Here is a 22,426-nt window from a genome sequence, read left to right on the forward strand (position 1 = left end):
TGTAGGTTAGCGCATTGCCACTCAGCCTTACTGCGAAATTTTCCCTGTGGTCACTCGTGTTATTGCAGTGAAAAATTCCCCACTGGCCCAAAAGACATTTCCCCCCATAAGCCACCACCGTAAAAGACATGTCTGTAAAATTGTGGACATGACACCTCAAACTGTAAACAAGGTCAGTTATGACTCCTTACATTAAGATTTTTTTTTAAAACTCTATGACAATAGAAAGTCTATAGGCTAGGGGTGAAACACTCTTACGTATATTTAGTGGGCCATATAACCAGGAAGTAAACCCGGAAGATAGAAAATTTAATTTTCACTTTGTGTTATGTTTTTTAATGCACAGTTAAAAATAAGGATCTTTCCAAGGAAAGCTTCAGCTGGGGACAGGCCACTAAATGTCCCTGGGAAGTGGGGACATCTTATCAACCTATTTTACAGGTCTCTCTGTTTCAAATTTGTTTTTCTTTTCAACATAGACGGCCGAGGTTCCACCGGGAACCAAGATGGCTCAACAGTCATTGGATCACAGGGGGAAAAGGGGCGAGATCTATCGTCAATTTGTCGTTGTTATAAAACACCTTTTGTAACTGTTGATCAAAATGTGAATACACTGCAAAAGCACACATCATTTTGCTTTGCTGCAGCATGCAAAGAATTCTCACTTCACCGAGTAGTGTGCAGTGTGCATCCTACCAGAAAGAAGCCTATTTTAGGAACACATTTATTGGTTTATAAAACAAATGAACATCCCTTTACATCTAAAAACCACCACCCTATTAATTTGTCATGCATTAGGTCCATGCAGAAGTTTCACAAAGACGACATGATCCCACGGCCAATCTGTCCAAGCCATTAATACTGTCTTGAGTTTAGAAAAACTGGGCGGATACTTCCATTAAATGCTTTTAACACTGCTGGAGCTGAACTATGGTTGTGTGTGCTGGAAAGGAATGCACACAGTGGAATGAATAGTCTCAATAAAGCAGGAATCTTTGAGGATTAACAACCATTGGGAGATTTTTTTTTTTTTTTGAGGGGTAATCAATTACCTTTGGAGAACAAAGCTAAAACCTTCCATTCAATCATTCGACCAATGGGAGCAAAAGCCAATTGATTTTGATTGTCTACATAGGCAAACATTGGTGTTTCTCATGGCAGGCAAGAGGACTGTACGGTTGAATGTTTGTGAGTGAGTGTGTGTGCTCGTGGGTTTCTAGATCAGGCCGGTCTTGAGGTCGGAGCTGCGGCGCGAGGAGCGGCCGAGCAGCAGGTCCTTCTCATGGATCAGGCTGTCCAGCAGGTCCTCTTGTCTGTAGTTGTGGTAGACCTTCAGGAAGGCCATCACTGCGATCCCGAGCCAGGTGAGCCACGCGGCCCACAAGCCAAACTGCAGGAAGGGATGTTATTGTAAACACAACTTAGACTCAAAACTTTGTTAAACCATCTGGATAATATCAAAAGTAAAACAGTCTCACCTGAGCTATAGCAAACTGGTCGTAGAAAGCAGAGTTGTCCAGGCCGAGTTCTAGATCAGTGTCCTGCAGGTCCTCACAGCTAAAACAAGACACACAAGAAGGTATTTGGGAGGCTTACTGCACTATATAATGAAAAGTTTAGTTTGTAGCTGCGTTTCTGTATTGCAAGTCCTAAGTCCCACCCCTTTCAGAACCTCAGTCAACTTTCTCATTTCCTGTTTCCTGTACATTCGTAAATATGCCATGTGTTAGGCTCATCTATGTTGAAAAGAAAAGTTTAAGTTAAAACGCCAGTTAACTAGCTAGCTGATCTACATCAATCATTAGTGAGCTAGTTACATCTGAGATAATATTGGCAAAAAGCTAGCTAACTAGATAGCTTATGTGCCTCAATCATTAACCTAGTCATTGTTTTGCTAACATCAGCTAACTTAAGTCTGTATATGTTGCTCCAAGCAACATCATTTAACCATCTTCAAAATTTGTTTTCTTTTAACATAGACAAATCCAGCACATAACATATCTAAGTATAGGAAACAGGAAAGGAGAAACTTGACAATGGTCCCGTCAGGTACCAAGGTTGCTCAACAGTTATTAGAGCGAAAAGCAAAAAGGGGTTTGACTTAGAAAGGGTCAAATAGGACATTTTTCATAATCATAACGTTCCTCTTTAAACTTTATTCCTTCCTCAAACATTTGTTGCAGTCTTCAGTGCAAAATGTAATATTTAAGGTATGTGATTTGGAACGCAGCTAATGTCTGTGGTCCATAAGCAGCTTGGCCAATGTGACATATCTTCAACTGCACAGAGGATTGTGGGTCAGAACCGCAAGAAAAGCAAGCGAAATGTGACCAGGTGCAGTTGGACATTCTGGTACTTTTGGCACACTGAATCTCATATACTGTGCTAAATCTTTTCCTGGCATATTAAATGGTCAGGAAGTATGCGTACTGGAATGAAAAGTGTTGTTTTCTCACCTGCTGGGCATCGTCCCACCTTCTGTGATGGAGTCGCACCACATGTTGAAGCCCACACTGACGATGGTGCTGGACAGGAAGACTGTGAACACGACCAGGGAGCTGATGAGCAGGTTGAGGAAGGCGTTGAAGATGGAGCTGCAGGCAAGTAGAAGAGGATTTAAAAAAAAAAAAAAAAGCAGTCTCTGCTGAATGCTTTAATAGATCCCAGTACAGGCCTACAAACTGACTGATAATTTAGTTTTCTGTGACTGAAATACTGTATGTGAGCCACATTGTGATTTTGATTTTTCAAAGGTTACACAAACGTATACCCTCCATCTTTACAATGGTCGACAGTGACTAATCGTTTTTTCTGATTCTATGGCTTTTATCATCATATATCACAGCTTATATCACATGCAGTCTATATGATTCTGACAGAATAGCGCCAGATAAGGGCGTGGGAGAAAAAGAAAAGAGACAGAAAAATCACACTGACACTGAGACGTTAAATCTGAGCTGATCGTGGTGCTGGTACTGAACTGTGTGGACAGAGCACTGGTGAAATGTCACTCACTCGTCGTGTCCTTTGCACAGGAAGAAGAGCAGCCTCCATGCCTGCACTGCGGACAGGATGAGGGACGCTATCCCGACAAAAGTGATGAAGCTGCAGGAGGACTCGGGTCCCCACTCCTCCACGATGAAGCGCTGCTTCGACACAGTGATGTTCTCATTCTGCCACATTCCCCGCGTGAAGAGCAGACATTTCCCCCCGAAGTCCTCCGTGTTCTCCGACAGAGGCACCACGGCGATGAAACCGAACACGAAGGCTAAAAAATAAAGGATGCACTGGGCGAAAATTAAATTATCGAGGGCCATTTTTTCCTGTCTCCCTCTTCTGCTCTCTGCGTCCTGGAGAAACTGCGGCTGCGCAGTGGAGGCAGCGATGAGCGGAGGCGCAGCATCCGACGACGACGCTCTGCTGCAAATTAATGAGCAGGCTGAGGCCTTCAGGGCTCTCCATCTTATCTACATCCACACCGTGGAGATGTTCCACTGCACTGGCGCTCCCATTTGGAACAGTTCAAGTATTTAACTGTTAATTATGACATTTAACCTCTGACCACGCAATTTTCCCCTTAGATGTAAGGAGATTTCATCTTTTACCACACTGTCCAGCAGTATCACATTCTTTTAGCTTTCATTGTAATCAAATCTTTCCTTTTACTGACAATCAGAAACATACATTATGTAGTGTTCAACAGTAAAAATAGAAATTACAAGAGCCATTCCCACAATGAATAATACGAGTGTGCACAATCAGTGTCTAAAACGATAGTAATAGAAAGAAAGAGGAAAAGAAGAGGAGAAAGAGAAGAAATGTCATAGCAGTCAAGTACATGTAGTAAAATACAAGACACAAATACAGAAACAAGCAGAGAAAACTTATATGTTTTATGCATTTCCTCAAAATTCAGCCTGACATATTTGCTCTGTCTGTTTGTTTGTTTTGGAGATCTCTGCCTTCTCTAAAATATAATGCACATGCAAAACTCAACAGCAGTGTCTCTTTCCAGAAATCATGAGCCAGTTGTTCAGGATCAGGCCCATTCAATAGTTTTTTGAATTTTTGAATAGATTTGAAAAAAGTACAGTGCCAAGGGTTCAGACGTTTACATTTCCCATATCTGACCTGTAAAGTTAGGAACCTTTGCGTTGTTTCTTGACTTTATTAGTTTCCACCTTCACATGAGGGCCCACTCAGTCTTCTTCTTCTCCCTAGTCCAGTGCCCCAGTTGCATTTAACACAATTTTTTCATTCAGTTTGTCTCTTCTAAATCCCCTCTGCTTAAACAGCAGAATTAAAGCTTTTCAGAATAATAAGAGTCTCTGTGCTTGGTTTTACCGTAGGTAGAAAATAGTGCCCACATGACTGCTCATAACAAGGTCTGTGGCCTATCTTGGGTAACTGGGTCATGAATTCTGGAGAGAGACATATTTTTATATTATATTCACAAGAAGGCACACATCTCTACAGCCAATATCTCAAAAACTCACACCCAAACAATCTAGATGGATAAATAGAACTACAGGCCAGAGGAAAAATATGTAGGCCTGTTTTTGATTATTTTTGATTTCAGGGTGAACTGTCCCTGTAAGAGTTTAAATGCAAATATCTAAAGAAACAAAGGAAGAAGAATGTTTTCTTATGGTAGCTTCAGGTACTGTAGGTGCTACTCTCCAATTATACGTCCATTCAGTGCAATCATGCCCTTGTACACATACATTTTGCAAACACACATAAGGCAGTGCGCTCACAAATTAGAGTAATGGTTTGTTTATACATGGCGACAGTCCTTAAGGAAGGGCAGGTAGCTGTCACAGCCATCTGACATGCTTCACTGAGCCCATCTGGTGAGCTGGCCAAGGTGTCTTTCAACCTCCCTCCTCGGCCACCCAGCCTCAGAGCTGCTCACAGTGCCCTCCAGTGGGCAACGCAGCTGCACAGTCAGACCCCTCTGGTTCATGTTTGAAGCATGACCATTGCCTTGATGTACAGTCTATGGATGGAGGATGCAGACCCAGCTGTCCAAAAAAAAAATGACTGACTTTGATTAGAAAATGTAAAAACCTTAATTTTTAGGTGGCTAAAGTGAAAGATCTAAATGAACAGCTTCTTTGGAGGCTTGCATTGAGTCATTTTGCATCAGAAAATATGAATCGTCCTGCACTTTCCTGCTAAAAAGCATCCCACAGAACACTAAGACAAGTATTTATACAAGAGATTTCCAGACATCAGACGGCTATTTGTATCTATCATATAAAGTGCGGCTTTTTGCATCGTCTCCCTTGCACATGATTTATGGGTCATTTTGCTGCAGCACAGCACTCTGATTTCCATGACGTTATCAGCTCTCAGATTAGCTTGAGTTATTGTGTGTGTGCTTACGTGAGTGTGTGGTCTTGGCCTGAAAGTTGATTTCATTCCAGTGTTGAGAGTATTAGGTATGTTCTTTCTGTTTCATGTTTCTAGGGCTTTTTTCGGCTCAGGCAGATCTTTATTCTTCTTGTGTGTATGATAAATTGTCCAGATTACTTTTTCCTGTAATAAATCATTTTGCGGGTTATGCTGGGGTATTGTACTGCTTGTGAAATAGCATTTTCTTCATTTTTCTAATAGAAAAATCAAAGCAAAAAGTTCAGACAGCATCTGGTATCAGAGGTACTGCAAGGTTGTAGGGAAAGGCCAACAACTGTATAAGGCATCCCCTCTTACAAAAACAGGAGATTACATGCACGTCCACGCACACACAGACCTCTAAAAACCACACTTTTAAATAATACAGCATGTGTGGGCTCGTGAACTGGGCACCCAGGGGAGACCCAGAGCAGAAGTGTGTCAAGCTGAAATATGTGTTAAGTTATTCACCCCCAGAACAAGGCATGGAGGGAGGCGAGGAGGGGAGGGAGGGATGGAGGGAGGAGGATGCTAACCCAAATGCAGTCCCTGGGCTCTGTGCAAATATGGGGAGCGATGGGCAGCAGAAAGCGTTGGGAGGTCATCCATTTTTCATGAGCTGCAATGGCAGCAAAGCAAACATCCTTTTTTTTCAAGAGAAAAAAACAGCAAGGAATCTAAAGTGCAGAATCATTTTCAAGGACACCATCACTTCATTTTAAATGCAGTGCATTTGTACATCATGTACACCCTTGTAACATTGCACAGATAATAAAAACACACAATATTAGTTATTTTTACTGGTGTTTTAATTAGCAAAAGATTCAATAATTTATGTCTATCAATAATTCCTGAGAAATTCATTATTGGGTGAGTGTTTCTGACACGTGGTGTTACAGTGGAAGAAAAAGGGCGTGGCAGGACGATATCACAAGGTGGGAAAGGAGGCTGCTGGCAGGAGCAGCTGTCAGAACAATCTGACCAGACAACTGATGAGGATGGATTGTTTCAAGGTGAAAAGTCTACATGGTGATCATCAGGCCTGTCATATGATCAGGTGCAAGTTTATCCTGACAGTACTGCTTTAGGCTACAAAGCATAATAAATAAAATCCAGATTTGGATACAAAATGTATTTCTGACAAAACAAAGATACATCATGTTAAAAGACCGGTTGCACCGACAAGGATTCATTTTTACATCTTAAAAGCATAGCTTAACTTTAAAACTAACATAATCAACTTTAAACCTACAGTTGAGTAAGTTTAACTGGGCAAACTAACTGTTTAGCTAGCTTTCAAACAATGTAATGTTTTGTTAACTTCATAGCTAGATCTGGATTGTTCCATTTTAAACCTAGTTTTGACAAATTCTGACGAGAACTAATCTTAGATTAAATTGATCTTTGTTGGTGCAACCTAGTCTTGAGATTATGTTTCTCATTCTGTTCAGTCCTCCATGTCTTCTGTGTCACAGATGTACTAAATCTTCAGGCTCTCTTCACTCGTTTTCCTTTCCTCAGTCGTGTCCTCCCACTTCTTATGGCACCTTGTGAACCCCTCCCCAAACTACTCCAACCTGCAGGCTCCTCTTTGTCTGCCTGTGACACAAAACAACAGCGAAAACAGACACAATTACAGCCTCATATCCTGGGAAGTGATGTGGAAGGCCTGATGAAATATCCTGTACCCATTAATCTTTCCCCAGGGGGCACAGGAGACTGGGAGCACTGATTAAATGCCCCTAATAGAGGCCATTCGTCTCCCCTTGAATCTCGAATGTTTCAACATGCGACATCACCCAACGCTACGATGACTCCCCCCCATCTCTGCAAATATTGGCATTTTCATAAAGACAGCAAAGTCGATAATATTTCATTTTGCGATATCTTTTTAAGCGGCCATGATCTCTTTGTGAGCTTCTACGATTTGATTGATGGCTTTGTTTTTCACCACCGTGAATATCTCATTTATAACTGTGCCACAATAACCATCATAAACAGTCATGCATGAGGTCACACGGGACGAGACTGAAATTTATAGTTTGCACTAATTACTATGTTTAATATCCTGATTTTCTTATCTCAAGCCACTCTGGCATTAAATGGATGATGGTTTGATCAGCCATTAAGGGTTTGTCTTAAACTAATTTCCACACATTAGTCATTAATATCTCTCTATTAAGTATTGTTTCTGGCCTGGATCTGCAAATTAGATAACACTAACAGCACTTCTTTCCAAACAACCCCCTGGAAGCGCACACTTGCACTAATAAATGTAATGTACTGACTACAAGTATGCACTGTACAACCAAAATAGATTGGCCATGAGAGACAGACACTGTTTGCACAGTATAGGCCACTCAGGCCCAAAGTATAATCATCATAAATTAACATGGTGTAATTATATTTCACCTGCCAAGCTCCATATGGTCCCCAATTCTGAACAAAATAATTAGCTGACTGCATCCCAATTAAACAATTATCCAATGAAACCTCAGTAAAACAATTACCTGGTCATATCCGTGCAAGTGCTTAGCAGTGTAATGTTCAGGTCGATGCACAACAAAGCAGTGAAATTATGCAATATAAAAAGGTGACTACATCAGTATCAAGGCTGTATTTTTGGCAAATAAATAACAGCTACATTTTGTGATATTTCATGCTTTAAGATGCAATACATGTGATTCATATCTGCTGAAACACAGTCTTCATATTTGGACAATGACATCATTGTAGGCGGAGATCTTAAGAGCAAATGGTGTTTATGCTGGAGGACAGGAGAAAAGGGGGATGAAGGGTAGTAAAGAGGGCACCTGCTGTGCTGTGATGAAGCAAAATCCTCAGGGACCAGAAATGAGATCATCCAAATCAGAGACGCTGGATGTCAGGCTTCTTAACCAGAACAATAGTGACCCCTACTGGTCAGGCTGGCTCTTGTCTCCTTATGATGAATAATATACCACGGCTTCAATGTACCTGTTTGTCTTCTTGTCGCTTTGCAGTGAAGTCCATAAAGTTGACCAGGCTGGAGGAGTATTGTTGGCTCAGCACAAGAGAAGGCCTCTTATTATCTGTGAAAAAACAGGAACAAAACTGTGGATAAGAAACTTTGTCAGATAGGCTTTCTAATGATCCATAGCTCAAAATATCACATAAAATGGATGTCCGGGAAAAATCTTCTTAATTAACCTCTTAAATTAACCTCTTCTTAATTCTATGCAACATTGCTCCACTGTTATGTCTTTAACCCCTGTCCCAGTGACAAGGTTGGAGCATCAGCGTGGGGCAATAGGCCGTAGATCCCTGAGGCCCAGCGGTGATAAGCACAACACAGCAGATGGAGGGAGGCCTGCTTGCAGTGGTCGACAGTACACCCCACATAGAAAGAGTGGGGGAGAGAAGGAGGCAAGAGGGGAGGGAGGGAGAGAGGGTTGTTTTATGGATGACTGACTGCTGCAGCAAGGTTAAGGGAACCAATCTCTGACACTTCACTTCCTCACCAGTCTCCCTAGCCCTAGCCATCAAGACCCCCCACCTTCTCTACATGTGCCTGCATCCTGCACCCTGCAGTGGACCGCAGGACCTCTGACATACATGTTTGCCCAACATACACACACAAAACACACACACACATTATTCAGCCTGCTGGATATGCTATGTGCTAGGCTCATCAATAAAAGAAAATAAATAAATAAATAAATATATGTATACACATATATATATATATATATATATATATATATATATATACAGTCACATCTCAAAAATAGAATCAGTTAGTCAGTTAGTTAGTTAGTAAAGCATTGTGAGTTCAGCTAAATAATGACAAAATAAGAGGGTACAGGAGGAGGGCAAGGTTGCTGCAAAAGCAGGTGCTGCCATACATTTCTGGTGGGTTGTGGGTGATCATTGGAATTATTTTTGTAGTCTATTCATTGCTTTTTGGGTAAATCTTGCATAGTTTGCCATTAAGTTAGCTAATATTAGCAAAGTGCAAAGGAATTGGACCTGGGTAATTTAGCATATTGCTAATAGCCATTTGCAATGTTTTTTGTATACGGTTTTATATCTATAGCATTATTTTAAATGATAAAGAAAGATTTTAAAAAATCATCACCTGGTGTGATAGCAGTTCCAAGCTCTGTTGCTGGTAGAGGGCCACTTGAATCTTTACTGGTTTCCATGTTCTGTTTCCACAAACTGCCTATTTTGCAACGATCGGGCCGGGCTGAGGTGCTCTGGACACAGAGAGCATCAGTCTTTAATTGGGCTTTGGGGGAGCTCTCACTGGTGGTGTCAGAGAGAGCAGAGGTGGTTTTGACTTTGCAGGCCGGGCTGGGGATCAGAGAGGTACCAGAGATCTGCTGGAGCTCTGTGGGGCCGATAGAGCTGCACATGGAGGTGAGGAGGGAGACATCCCACTGATCCATCCCTGCTGAGGCCACTGAGCTGCTGGCTTTGAGATCCTCTAACAGAAGACTCTGGTGAGGGTCAGTGAGCAGATCCTGAGAGGTTTCAGACACGGCAGCGGAGAAGCCTGGACTGAAGCATCCCACTGTTTTGTTTTGCAGGTGATGTTCATATGTTTTCTAGGCACATACAGTGAAAAACACATCTAGAGCCCCATTTTAAAAACAGGGACTGTGATAATCAATGCACAGTATGTTCTGCTTGGCAGAACATACTCCACAGTCCCCATATCCACTTGGTTTGAACCAATCTGACAGAATTCAATCAAGTTATAAGAAAGAACTATGAAAAACTAACGTTACGTTACTTTGCTCCAGTTGGAAAAAATGACCAAAAAAAGATAATTATGTTCACTGACAAAAATTACAAGGTGGTCAACAAAAACGAATTGCAGTATGATGCAGTAACTTTGTATGGCATTTTAAGTTGCACAAAGAACAGTAAGGTAAGGCTAATATTAACATAGTTATTGAGTAGCACTTAGCTTCCATTAGTTTAGCAGTTATAATGTAACAGCAGCACTGTTAAGAGAAGTTAAGAGAAATACTGCATACCTGATGAGTTTCGTCCTTGAGGAAACAGTCAGATGTGGCTGCCTCACTGAAACTAATAACTTCATAAGGGATGCAATCTGATTGGTTCTCTTGGTTGAGTGACAGTGCAGAGCTCCAGAGATCTATCACATCTGGTGGACCGTGAACGATTTCTTCTTTCTCTGCAGATAGAAATTATATGAACATTCAGTAGACCACAATTCAGCCTGATCATTTTGTCACTCCAGCTGGAGGCACCTACACACCATCTCCAGGTGAGAGGAAGCTGTGACTGTGCACCCGAGGCTCATAGAGGTTGGGCACTGTTTGGCTGTCGTCTTTGAGCAAAGGGGGATTCATGCTGAAACAGAACCACAGGAAGCAGATATCACTCAGGTTTAATTTAGTTGGCATTGGTAAGTGCACAATTAAAGTATTGTGAGATAAGATGACCTCTGACCTCTTATTTGCAAGAAGGCTTTCATTCATGGACAGTCCTGAACCGGCACCAAGGAAGTCCTCACTTGAGAAAACATCTGTCTTAACATCTTCTTGTCCCTCTAGAATAGAGATGAAGTTTATCTTTCCTCAGCCTCTTAATGTGAATAGTGTCCAAATAAAATCCGACACAAAGCTTACCCTCTGCAGAAAACAGCAGCTCTACCAAAGCATCTTTGTCCAAGGTACTGAGGAAAATGGGGTCTGTGGCGCCATCTAGTGTCATTGTCAGCCCAGAGCAATCTGGCAAGGCCTCAAATGATAAATTGTCTTCTTCTTCATCTTCCTCTTCCCTGCTTTGGTTCTCTCCATCAATGAGCAGAGAGGAAATTCTCTGCAGAGTCAAAGTGCTTTCATACACATAAGGACGGTCTCGTCTCAGCAGAGGCAGGGAGGAGGCCGAGGTGAAGGAGGAGGCAGAGCTCAGATCCTCAGAAGAAAAACGGTGCTGTGGAGACTCAAGTTGCTGCAAGGGACAAGAACACACATAAATTGCATTATTTAACAATCACATGTTGTATAAATCAATGATCACTAAGCAGGGACATTGAAAACGTACACTTTGAACAGGCTGTTCCTCCTCAGGTTCATCTATATGTGCTGTTAGCTCTGTGTCTTCTACCATGTCCACTGGGGACGGGCTTGGTGTGAGACGACGCAGAGCCTGGGTTGACAGAAACATCTCTCTGTTGTTTGATTTCCTCTGCGTGTGATCAGGCCACACCACCTCACTGGAATAAAGAACATGGAGAAATAATCAGCTGAGATCTCTCAGGGCACAATATACATTTTTATATATTCCAACCTCACAATCCACAATCCACTGTTGTCTACAACCTACTCTACCTAATTGTCTTGGGATGTGGCTGTCTCACTTCCATCACAGCCTTTCTGACCAGTTGGAGCAGTTCCTCCGGGGAGACTGTGTTCACTTTCTGAGCTTGATACAGTTTGGCAGACAGCGGGCAGGGTGGCCTTCCTGCTGAATGGTCATATATAATGAAATCTGCAGGTTAAATGTAATGCACTTTACTCTGACCTGATACTATTTTATATTCTGTTTATTTAATCTGTTACCTGTTTTCATCAATGGAAGCTGTGTTCTTGTAGACTCAGTCGCACTGACATCATCTCCTTCATCCTGATTTTTAGGGGAAACATGTATAATTTCAAGGCTGCTTGTGTTTGGTACATATGTTTTGGTGTTTTTACAAGATATTCACCCACATTGTATTCTGCAGGGATGTACTTTAAAGCCTCTGCACTCAGACCAGCTCCATTACAAGCTTTGAGGAAGTACATGACCATGTTTTGGGTTTCTGTGTGGCCTCTCTTCAGCAGAGTCCAGGCTTCAGAGACACAGCTGGAGACCAGAGACATTGTCAGCAGCAGACAAAAAGACAATAAGTCAAATGTGACAAAATAATCATCATAATGTGAATGCACAAGCAGTTTATTGATTTAATCTGAATTACTGAGTGAATCCCATCCAACTAATTAAATTAAACAGAGTGTGGGGATTGTTTCTTACCCAAAATTAAATAAATACATGTTTTGGAGCCAGAAGTAAATATAGGCTTATCTGGGTTTGGAGTAAAAACCAAACAGAGGTTTAAAGCGAGGTTTCAATTTAATCTTTCTTAAATTAAGATCTTTCTTTTAAAGTTTAGTGCAACATAATTTAGCCATGATTTACTCAGATTTAAAAATTAATCCTTGCGGGTGCAACCTAAAATATGATCAGTAAAGCCATCAGTGTACCAGAATTTACCTATTTTGAAGTAGTACATCTGCACACAGCTTAGCATCCTCAACACTCTCTATTGCAGGTCTGGTCCAGTGGAGGTACCGTAAGGCCAACTGAGGCTGCTTCCTCGTTAGGAGACAGTGGATGATACAACGATGCTGCCAGGACACCCAGGGAAGAGCAGCCCTGGGGCTCAGTAACAGCTCCATGGAGGCCTGGGTAACAGGAAACAAGACATAAAGCTTTTTTTAGTGACTGCCTTTTTAATCAATTATTCCCTTTTCTTGCAATTTTCTTATCATCCATGAAGGCGTCTCCTCTTCCAAAGAGAATTTCGACACTAATGAGTGGCACAGTAGAGTAATTGAATGAATCATATGCTCCACTCAAGTGGCCCATTAGTGTCACCTGCAGACCATTATGGCTGCTGAAACAAGGACACTAATGTAATCAGCAGGATGGTTAACTGGCCCTTCGATTGCACTCGCCATCACAGTCAGCTTGCATATGTTCATCTTAACGACTTCATCAAAATCAGAATCAATCACTCTTTTGATGCATGAGATCAGTTTTGCTTCTTGATTATTCAAACCTTGATCTGGCCATGATCGAACATCCAGAAGGCCCTGATTTGTTGGGAAAAGCTGGAGGGAATAGTGAAGGCATGGCAGAAAGACTGGAGGAGGTCGTCTTTGCACTGCAGGAAGTTCGCCATATCCAGGACGAAGTACATAAGCTGTGATACATAATGGTTAAGAACCACATAAAAATGAATCAAATACAGTATATATAGGATTTATCTGGTATAAAACAGAAAAGGGGAGAAAAAAAGAATGTTGTTGTTGTATTTGGATGGATACAAGCGCTTGGACGGACATGTTGTCTATATGAGGAACCAGCACAAGCTTCAGTAGGGTCTGCAGATTTGGTGGAGGGTAGCTCTGGTCTGTGCAATCTTCAGAAGTCCAAATGCAGCCATGTTGTCTGTCCAGCTGAGTCACCATCCCCTGTATCAAAGACCTAAACCTGCCAGTTTCTTCCTCCTCCCATCTAGTGCAAATGCAGAAAGATAGAAACTTCAGCAGGAGAAGAATAAGCACAACAGCTCAAAATTCCTCCATCAAGTCATATCATCCAAGTTACCTGGTTGTCTCCAGACAAGCTTTCTGATGGCCGTGACCCATTTCCCTCCACATCTGAGAGATTCGCTTCACCTCTTGAGCCTCTGACAGGGAACAGCAGAGGACAAAAAAACTTCAGAGGTGTCATAAAAGTTCACCACGTCATAATGTAATGTGGGTGATCATATCTGTACCAGGGTACTTGGGCAGAAGCCCCATGATGCCCCACCACTGAACCAGTCGCCCCAGCCAGATGTGTTGCTTCAGAGCTCTGTGCTCTCGGTTCCAGCAGCCACGTCTGATGTCTGAGGAGCCAAATGTATCCCTGCAGACCACACATGGGACCCCCATACCTAAAATAAAAAACATCAAGAGTTTAATTCTAGTAAATTCACATGTCAGAAGATTAGAGCTGTAGTTGCAGTCACAACAAGAAAAGTTCACTCAGTGGATTTTGAACAGATGTGGAGGCACCTACTGCAATGCCACCACAGCTGTCACATTTATAAAGTTTGAATTAAGTTAACAGTAATAATAAACTTAATAAGGAAACACAATAAAATGGGAATTTATTTATCTCGTGTGGTGCCTAACATAAGTGGTTCATTAATACATAAGGTATGGAATTACTTTGCAGATGCTCTGGTTAAAGATGAGACTTTTCTATGGATATAAGTTTTTGAATCACAACAAATAACAAAATATGCGTACCGTGCCAGAGGTGGGCTGAAGTGAGCTGTCTCCTTGCCCACTGGGCCAGGGTGAGCAGGTTCCTTAGTCTTTGCAGCAGCATGTGCACTCTGGTGAAAGAGCTTCGGTCCAGAAACATCCACAGGCCCTGACAGCGGCTAAAACCTGTTGGAGAGATATAAGACAGAGATATTCAGTCTGTACTTTGAAACTCAAACTTTTAAACTTGACTGATGAGGGAACATGGAACATGAGAGGAACACTCACATAATGTTAATAACTCCTTTTTGGCAAACTCTGATGTCCTCTGTACCCAGCAGCTGAAAGTCAGCAGGATTTCCTGCACATCGACCTCACCTGCAGCAGGGAGATGAAATGTTAATAAATCAAAGACCGAAGAATAAACCTTTCTCACAGCAGCCATTTTTTACATGAACTACTAGGATAAACAGGCGTTGCTCATGATACTACAAGAGAAAAGGGTCTGTCAAACCATTTTCCATTGCTCTTGAAGCATCACCCATCATTAAAGGAACCTATAGATTTGGCACTGAGCATATAGTCTTGCTACATGCTGACGATTTATCAGTTCATATTTCTGTCACCAAAGAATTCATGGAAGATTGGTTTTGCAAGTAGTGGACAAGAACTACCACTTTTATAGTAGTCAGATATAGTAGTCCTAATGTACCTTCAGCTGTAAGCTTCCGCAGCCAGCGGATGATGGCTCTTATGTTGTTGCTGGCTAACGCCTCAGACCATTGGCCCACTGTGTCCAGCATGATGCCCTCAGAGCCCGGGGTCACCACAGAGACAAGGAAGTTTACATGGGGGGATCAAGGTACCATTGCTGAAAAATGATGACGTCCATGATTCATTATAGCAAAAGAAGCAAATAGACATTTAAGGAAACATCTTGCACACTGTGTACTAAAGGTATTCTAACACGTTTCCATAATTAGATCACTGGATTGTGCAACAAAAGATTAAAGCATGAATGTGGTGTCATTATTTTAAGGCGCATCCATTGAGTAAATTGTAATTTGTTGTCAGTACTTACTTGTAAACGTGGGTCAGTTGTCCAGTAGCTCTTGGGGTGTGCAGTGGTGAATGTGAGTGTGCTCTGTCTGCCCTGGGGATTTGCTGACTGGCCCAGTGGCTACGGTAACACTCTCTTCTTACACAAGCTACTTTGGTACATGTTAATCCAGTAATCTCACTCTCAGTTAACATTTCATTGGCTGATTTGCAGCGTAGCTGTGAGTGTATATTAGTGTGTGTGTGTGTGTGTGTGTGTGTGTGTGTGTGTGTGTGTGTGTGTGTGTGTGTGTGTTTTAAATATGGACATTGGATTCAGAATAGGTAAGGCCAGCAGGAGTGAGATGATAGCAGAAATGAACTCTTCTTAAATGACAGACAACAGGACAACAAACTGCTCTCTCCAGCTTGAATCTTTCGGTCATTTGGCACTTTTAACGTCATCCCAGTCAGTGTTGTCACAACAGGTCTTTTCACCATTTTGCAAAGGCAAAACACCTGCCATGACATCACTTACTGTAGTCAATAGCAACACATGCCTGCTCCATTTTGTCATGAGAGAAAACTGAATATCTTTGGATTTTGGACTGTTGATCAGCCAAAGCAAGACGTAATTTTCTAGGATAAAATCATAAAGTGATGACATGCTTAAGAGAGGAGATTGTGACTATATTTTACATTTGGTCGGATATTGAGTAGGTGCGATAATCTCGGTTGCCCCCCTTTAAACTGTGCTGATTGTACAGATCCTCTATGCTGTCAGGTAGAAAATGTGTGTGAAGCATCTACATTTTAGAATTTTTCTAGTGTCTTTGCAGGAACATCCGTATTTGAAGCATTGTAGTCCACCACAAGCTCAGTGGTTTTGTTGATACTTAACATCAGGTGATTTCCACTGAACCGTGTGGTGAAGCTCTCCACCAGTCCTCAGTACTCATCTGAAAAAATAGTCATTAAGTGAAGACAGCATGTTTCTTATTGGAAATTATTTACTGAAATCATACATGTCAATATAGTGGTAATTTCCATTTCGCCATAAAATGTACTTAATACCTTTTAAAGTGATGTGCATTTATTTAGCGTTTTTGTAGTCCATCCACTACTTTAAGCACTTTTACTACTTAAGTCACATTAACGCATTCATTTATATAATCTCACACACATTCACACTGATGCACGAGGGGCAGTTTGGGGTTCAGTCTCTTGCCCAGGGACGCTGTGACATGCAGACTGGAGGAACCACCAAATGAGCTGTCATTTTTCCATTTAGTGGACGACCCACCATACTTTCTCAGTCACAGCAGCCCTATTTTTAAAAATTAATTCAAAGTCCTCATTACATATATTACAATATATGAGTCTGGACAGACATGGACGTAAAGACCATCTTGATTCGCTGGTGGAGGCTTACAACCACAAGGTGGTAATTCTAGTTCTCTTGTATAATAGAATAAATAGCATGGTAAACACAGATGTGGACTCCTGGTGATGCTGTAGACACTGGAGGTGAGCCATTTTTTAGAGAGGATGTTTAGATTTTTTTCTTTAATACTTTTACTTTTGACCCACATAAGCAAACACATTCACACAATGGCCATCATCCATTACTTTCACAGTACCGGGACAGTCTACAGATTTGCGTAGGTGGCAGAAGGTACGTCCAAATCCCTCGTGGGGCCCAGGGATGATTAATGATTAAAGGGGATTAGGAGGTGGGTCAGGACTTGGCTACTATAGTCTCACTCTGATGCTGTTGTGGCTGCCTTCATACTATCTGTGTCACTACGACCACTCGTCTCTCTCGGGACCAAATCATAAGGACGTAAGGCTGAAAACAAACTGAAAAGAGGAAGAGAATGATGTCAGATCTTCAAGGTGGATGCTGACCAGGAGAAGGTAAAAACAGTGAATTTGTTGGACTCTGCTCAATTTTCTCATGTTTTATTTTTTAGGAACTTTCTCCAGACAGAAATTCCAGGATCATTGCATTTAAAAGCAGATTATAGTTTTGAAATCACATCACATCTTGATGATCTTTTTTTTTTTGTCTAACGTGCAGATTGTTTCAAACTCGTATTACATCTGATCATGTGTTTGTGTTTTGTCTTAACAGTGTTTTCCATTGTGTGAAATTGTGCTCTTGTGTGAAATGTATTTGTTTTTCGTTCACTATTCTCATAGGTCTGTGTGTCTACATAATGCAGCGTCCACAAGATATTGTTCATGGCTACCAGGTTAAGCTGATTATGAGAGGACCTTCAGAGAACTCTGTAACCAATCCCCCTCCCCTCAGTCCCCCACATCCCCTGGAGGATAACCTGTTCCTCTCCCCTGCTACACCTGTATCCCACCCTTAATCCCCCCCCCCGATCTTTACAGAAAACTTACAAGAGAAGATAAAAAAAAAAAAAAGCCCACAATGGCTGTCTTGAGAGTGAAGTTCACCAAGACCAAGAGGGACAAGCTGGCTCAGGTGTTATGGATACTGAACTGGATCTCAGTAGTGACAGGGGCCATCCTCTTCAGCCTGGGGCTCTTCCTTAAGGTGGAGCTCAACAAGCGTGAGGAGCTGATGGCTGAGAGGGACATCCAGTACGTTCCCAACATGCTGATCGCTGTGGGCCTCATCGCCTGTGCCATAAACTTCCTGGGTGGGAAGATCTGCTATGACTGTGTGGACAGCACCAAGTTCCTGCGCTGGAAGCTCATCATGCTGCCCTACATCATCTGCACCTTCTTCTTCACCTTCTGTGTGCTGGTGGGGGCACTGATGTGTTACAGCATGCGAGGGGAACTAGAGGAGTCTCTGAACATGGGGTTGACAGAGGCCATGAGGTTCTATAAAGACACAGACACACCGGGACGGTGCTTCTTAAAGCGCACTGTGGACATGCTGCAGATAGATTTCCAGTGCTGCGGAAACAATGGCTACAAAGACTGGTTTCAAATCCAGTGGATCAGCAGCCGTTATCTGGATATGTCCCAGAAAGAGGTGGTGGAGTAAGTGCACACTACAGACTGAGGACACTGATTTAGTGAAGAGTACATTCATACTGACGTCCATTGTGTAAGATTTACAGGACATACTCTCAGAATATGGAAGAAATTGAATATAATATTCATAAATATGTCTTCAAGAGTGCAGAGGTTCTCAATTTTACTCAACCAAGGACCTCTTACAAAATAGAAAATATACCTGGGACCTCTCACCCTTGGAAAAATTTGACATAGTCTATTTTTACACCTCTGCTTAAATCATGTGAAAGAACAAATGGGAATGTGTTTAAAAAAAAAAAAAAAGACCTAAATAAATAATTACTTTTTCCTATTAACTTGTATTGAGAAGGAAGCGGCCGTAGAACGGTGTATAAAATTTTTGGAGCTTGAGAAATGCTAATTTTCAATATCAGGATTTGATCCATTTGGTCCGATGACATTTGGAAAATCTAGAGGAGTTGCGTGACTAAATCATTTTATCCATTTCAGTCAGCTTCGTGCAGCACTGAGCAGCTCTCATAAGACTGAACAGAGGTGTTCCTTAACACATCCATGTTGCACCATCATGTGTCTGACATGCAGCTGTAGGCAGGAGTCAAACCCACAGCTGTCACAGAGGACTCACAGCCTCAGTACATAGGGTGAATGCTCCACCAGTTGAGCCACCAGCCACCAGGCCAACTTTCACAATAAAAGTGGAATCAGACGATTCCAAATGTATGACAACCATATCAATATTACAGACACTCCCTGTTTTAGGATAAAAATATACTAAACTTTAATTATCATAACACTTCATTTTGGAAAGAGAAGCAGGGACCAACTAATGACAGAGGTAAATGTTTCCCTTAATATCCATAAAGATCCATGTGTCTTCTGCATCTAATAACTGATTTATTGGTCCTCGTGAGGAAAATGGATAACATTAAGTCCTGAAACAGTGAAAGGATTGTTGTCCTCAGTGACCCATTCATTTATGACTTTGATCCCTTCTCTAATTAATCTTGCACAACACTGGTGAAATATACAGAGATGAGTTCAGACAAACTTCCTGTCAGCAAAAAGAAAATTTCCACCCTGTATTTTTGCTTTTAATTCATTTTCATTTCAATTAATTTGTGTACAGTCACACAAACAATGATACTATATACACACAAAAATCGTACAAACAGACCCTGAGCTTCTCCTTTTTCTTGCTTTCTAGCCGATTAAGAAGTAACGTGGAGGGGAAGTACCTGATGGATGGCGTCCCCTTCAGCTGCTGCAACAGCTACTCCCCCCGGCCCTGCATCCAGCAGCAGATCACCAACAACTCTGCTCACTTCAACTACGAATATCAGACGGAGGAGCTGAACCTGTGGATGAAAGGCTGTCGACAGGCGCTGCTAGACTACTACACCCACATCATGCAGTCCATCGGCCTCACAGTCCTCATCACCTGGCTGTTTGAGGTGAGGGGACACAAGCTGGTAACAACAAATTCAAGTTTTAATGGTGAAGTGAAAGGAAAAGTCCACTTATTTTGCACATTAAAGCTTGTTTCAGGTCCGGGGGTGGAAAGTGCAACTCAGATACTGTACTCAGGTACAAGTTTGAGGTGCTTTTCCTTTACTTGAGTATTTCCATTTTCATCTATTCTGTACTTGTACTCCAACACAGTTAAGGGTGAGATATTGTACATTTTACTTTACTACATTTATCTGATAACTTTAGTTACAAGTTACTTTTTAGATTCAGATTAATAAACAAATAAATGATGATGTATTATTATTAATTCGGACAAAACTTTAATTCTCTGGGGAAATTCATAAGCTACCCAACAGATAAAGTATGTAAAGTAGTTGAGATTGGATCCATCTTAACCAGCTGCAACATTAAGGTGATGTAATGCATTGATTGTTACAATTCAGTAATATAATACTTATTTTTATTTTCTTTCTTTTTATTGCAAATACTTTTGTGCTTTTACCTAAGTAAATATTTGAGTGCATTGTTTTAACTGAGTATTTCTACACTGTGGTATTGCTACTTTCACTTAAGTATAAGATCTGATCTTGGTGAAAAAATTTTTTTTAAGTAATTTGTGGCTCCAGAAGTCTGATAAATTACCTCATGTGACGTAAACAATAAAATCAGGGTTACAAAGAAGTGAGTTTACCAGACCTCTGTAGTCTGCTTGTTTGTGTTGTGTTTGAAGCCAGCAGCTCAAGGCTACATTACATCTGAACCTCCACCTGGATTGGCGGTTGAGGTGCATTGTGGGTGTCCAACATGAGTCTGAAAATGTTACAGGTGTGCAAATCTAAATCAGTGGAGTATAAAAGCAGGACCATCAGAAGTGGGGTCCATAGGCAAAAGTTCACCCACCATAAGATTCTATTTCTACATATTTATTTTTCATAATCTGAGCATGGTGGGCAGATTGACACATGGGAAGTGTTTGCTTTTACGCCATAGCCCATCATAAAGTTTTAATTTAGACCCTTCAATAGACAAAGTTTGGGCACCCCTATTTTAAAAAGACTGCTTTCTCTAAAAAGAGCTGCATACCTCTGTAAAAGGAGCTGTTTCTTCTTTACCACCCTGACAGATTCTTGTTAAAACAATTTGAAATATGAGACATTATTTTTTCAGATAAGTTAAATTACTCCATCAGCAACATGAAAAATGTTGGCTTTTTCTTTCCATTTAAGAAAGATTTATTGATACTAGTGAAGGACATGATTGGTGTCACCTCACACTCCTGCAGTACTAATCCTTGAGTAAATCTCTACTGTCGTATTATCTCTGGGTCATCCGTGCAGCACTTGAAGTGGACTCTACCATTGTCCTCCTGTCAGTTGCATATCAGTTTCTGAAACAAATCTGTCACAGAGCTTAAGATATAAATTAAATATAAAATTAAAACATATCTATTATGAATTTCAATGAAGCACATCAAGCTCAACCTATTGCAGCCAGAAGATATTTTCCAAAGTCTCACTATTCAGGCTTGAGCCAGGCCACATCATCCAGGACTGATCTGATAATATTTATGAAATCTTCATAATGGAGAGACTCACCTCCTCCATGAGGTTTCAGGAAAATAAATTAGAGGAAATATGGGATAAGTGGAAAACGTATATTTCCTTGAAATGCCATTCTTTGGTTTAAATTTGTTAAATGGAAAAGGCCTCTATTTATTCTATTTCTGTGTTTAATTATAACAATTATAAAATGCTGAAGAGTTAGATCACTCTGTAAAGGTATTTAACTAAAGATGACTGTAAACTGCTGTTATTATGTGGTGATTCCAAATGAAGGTGTAGGAAACAAACAGGACTCTACTTCTTTGACCTTTTCTATCATTATTTTGTGTAATGCTGTCACTAATCTGTGTCTGTGTGTCTTGTTTTAGCTGTCAGTGCTGACAGGGGTCCGTTTCCTCCAGACGTCCCTGGAGAACGTGCTGAGACAGGGCGACCCCAACTCTGAGTCCGACGGCTGGCTGCTGGAGAACAGCTTTATGGAAACGGCCCGCATCAACCTGAACATCATCAAGAGCCTCAGCAAGTGCAACCAGATAGACACATCCAACAACGGAGACCCAAACATTAACGTTCCCTCCACCTCTAAAGCACACTACGGGCCAGATAATGTGCCCCCGAAGCAAGCACCTGAAGCCAGCTGACTTTTCTCGGACCAAAGTCTTTCATCGATGCAAACAGCACAACATAAATCACCACAAATGCACGCATCTTTCTGTATATCTGTACATATCTGTACTGTAACATGTTTACAAATGATATCTTGTTGCCTGTGAATCATCTGGTTTTGCAATAGTTTCGTAAACCTGTCAGTTGCAACACTGGACTCTACACTATGAACTTGAAATATTGTTGTTTGATGAAGACGAATTAGTGTTAGGGGTCAGAGGTTGAAGCCCACCATTTTTT

General features: G+C 41.4%; 3 protein-coding genes across 4 annotated transcripts; 1 reads left to right on the forward strand and 2 right to left on the reverse strand.

Annotated features, from left to right (window-relative positions):
- Positions 1 to 707: 707 nt before the first annotated feature.
- Positions 708 to 4,056, reverse strand: tmem179ab (transmembrane protein 179a, genome duplicate B). Its single transcript, XM_084742541.1, has 4 exons — positions 3,016 to 4,056; positions 2,457 to 2,594; positions 1,479 to 1,557; positions 708 to 1,390 (listed from the first exon to the last, which is right to left on the reverse strand). Exons 1-4 carry the CDS (start codon positions 3,315 to 3,317, stop codon positions 1,217 to 1,219), a joined length of 693 nt encoding a protein of 230 aa, XP_084598667.1. The 5' UTR covers positions 3,318 to 4,056; the 3' UTR covers positions 708 to 1,216.
- A 2,582-nt stretch (positions 4,057 to 6,638) lies between these two features.
- Positions 6,639 to 15,640, reverse strand: LOC146310711 (uncharacterized). 2 transcript variants are annotated; one of them, XM_084743071.1, is made up of 20 exons: positions 15,517 to 15,640; positions 15,148 to 15,306; positions 14,724 to 14,813; positions 14,478 to 14,621; positions 13,961 to 14,119; positions 13,789 to 13,870; positions 13,506 to 13,695; positions 13,238 to 13,381; positions 12,670 to 12,860; positions 12,126 to 12,261; positions 11,976 to 12,039; positions 11,745 to 11,877; positions 11,458 to 11,629; positions 11,040 to 11,364; positions 10,861 to 10,960; positions 10,667 to 10,761; positions 10,422 to 10,582; positions 9,515 to 9,986; positions 8,374 to 8,468; positions 6,639 to 6,996 (listed from the first exon to the last, which is right to left on the reverse strand). In XM_084743071.1, the coding sequence occupies exons 2-20, from the start codon at positions 15,236 to 15,238 to the stop codon at positions 6,886 to 6,888; spliced, it is 2,955 nt and encodes a 984-aa protein (XP_084599197.1). In that variant the 5' UTR covers positions 15,239 to 15,306; positions 15,517 to 15,640; the 3' UTR covers positions 6,639 to 6,885. The 2 variants fall into 2 exon arrangements, with proteins under 2 accessions (XP_084599197.1, XP_084599196.1); XM_084743070.1 differs by having other exon boundaries at positions 11,745 to 11,880; positions 15,517 to 15,639.
- A 1,417-nt stretch (positions 15,641 to 17,057) lies between these two features.
- On the forward strand, positions 17,058 to 22,178 carry prph2la (peripherin 2-like a). The gene is made up of 4 exons (XM_084743082.1): positions 17,058 to 17,390; positions 17,676 to 18,494; positions 19,696 to 19,942; positions 21,889 to 22,178. The coding sequence occupies exons 2-4, from the start codon at positions 17,914 to 17,916 to the stop codon at positions 22,159 to 22,161; spliced, it is 1,101 nt and encodes a 366-aa protein (XP_084599208.1). The 5' UTR covers positions 17,058 to 17,390; positions 17,676 to 17,913; the 3' UTR covers positions 22,162 to 22,178.
- The last annotated feature ends 248 nt before the right edge of the window (positions 22,179 to 22,426 follow it).

Source organism: Lutjanus erythropterus, chromosome 18, assembly GCF_056507025.1.
Source record: "Lutjanus erythropterus isolate fLutEry1 chromosome 18, fLutEry1.hap2, whole genome shotgun sequence".
Classification (NCBI taxonomy): Eukaryota; Metazoa; Chordata; class Actinopteri; order Lutjaniformes; family Lutjanidae; genus Lutjanus; species Lutjanus erythropterus.

Excerpts from the sequence above, each read along its gene's own strand:
- tmem179ab (XM_084742541.1), bottom strand. The coding sequence starts at position 3,317 with ATGGCCCTCGATAATTTAATTTTCGCCCAGTGCATCCTTTATTTTTTA. Across the intron at positions 2,595-3,015 it reads CTGTGCAAAGGACACGACGA|CTCCATCTTCAACGCCTTCC; the intron begins GTGAGTGACATT and ends ACTTGCCTGCAG. Across the intron at positions 1,558-2,456 it reads GGTGGGACGATGCCCAGCAG|CTGTGAGGACCTGCAGGACA; the intron begins GTGAGAAAACAA and ends GTCTTGTTTTAG.
- LOC146310711 (XM_084743070.1), bottom strand. The coding sequence starts at position 15,238 with ATGCTGGACACAGTGGGCCAATGGTCTGAGGCGTTAGCCAGCAACAAC. Across the intron at positions 10,961-11,039 it reads GCTGCTGTTTTCTGCAGAGG|AGGGACAAGAAGATGTTAAG; the intron begins GTAAGCTTTGTG and ends TCTCTATTCTAG. Across the intron at positions 10,762-10,860 it reads AGCCTTCTTGCAAATAAGAG|CATGAATCCCCCTTTGCTCA; the intron begins GTCAGAGGTCAT and ends GTTCTGTTTCAG.
- prph2la (XM_084743082.1), top strand. The coding sequence starts at position 17,914 with ATGGCTGTCTTGAGAGTGAAGTTCACCAAGACCAAGAGGGACAAGCTG. Across the intron at positions 18,495-19,695 it reads TCCCAGAAAGAGGTGGTGGA|CCGATTAAGAAGTAACGTGG; the intron begins GTAAGTGCACAC and ends CTTGCTTTCTAG. Across the intron at positions 19,943-21,888 it reads TCATCACCTGGCTGTTTGAG|CTGTCAGTGCTGACAGGGGT; the intron begins GTGAGGGGACAC and ends GTCTTGTTTTAG.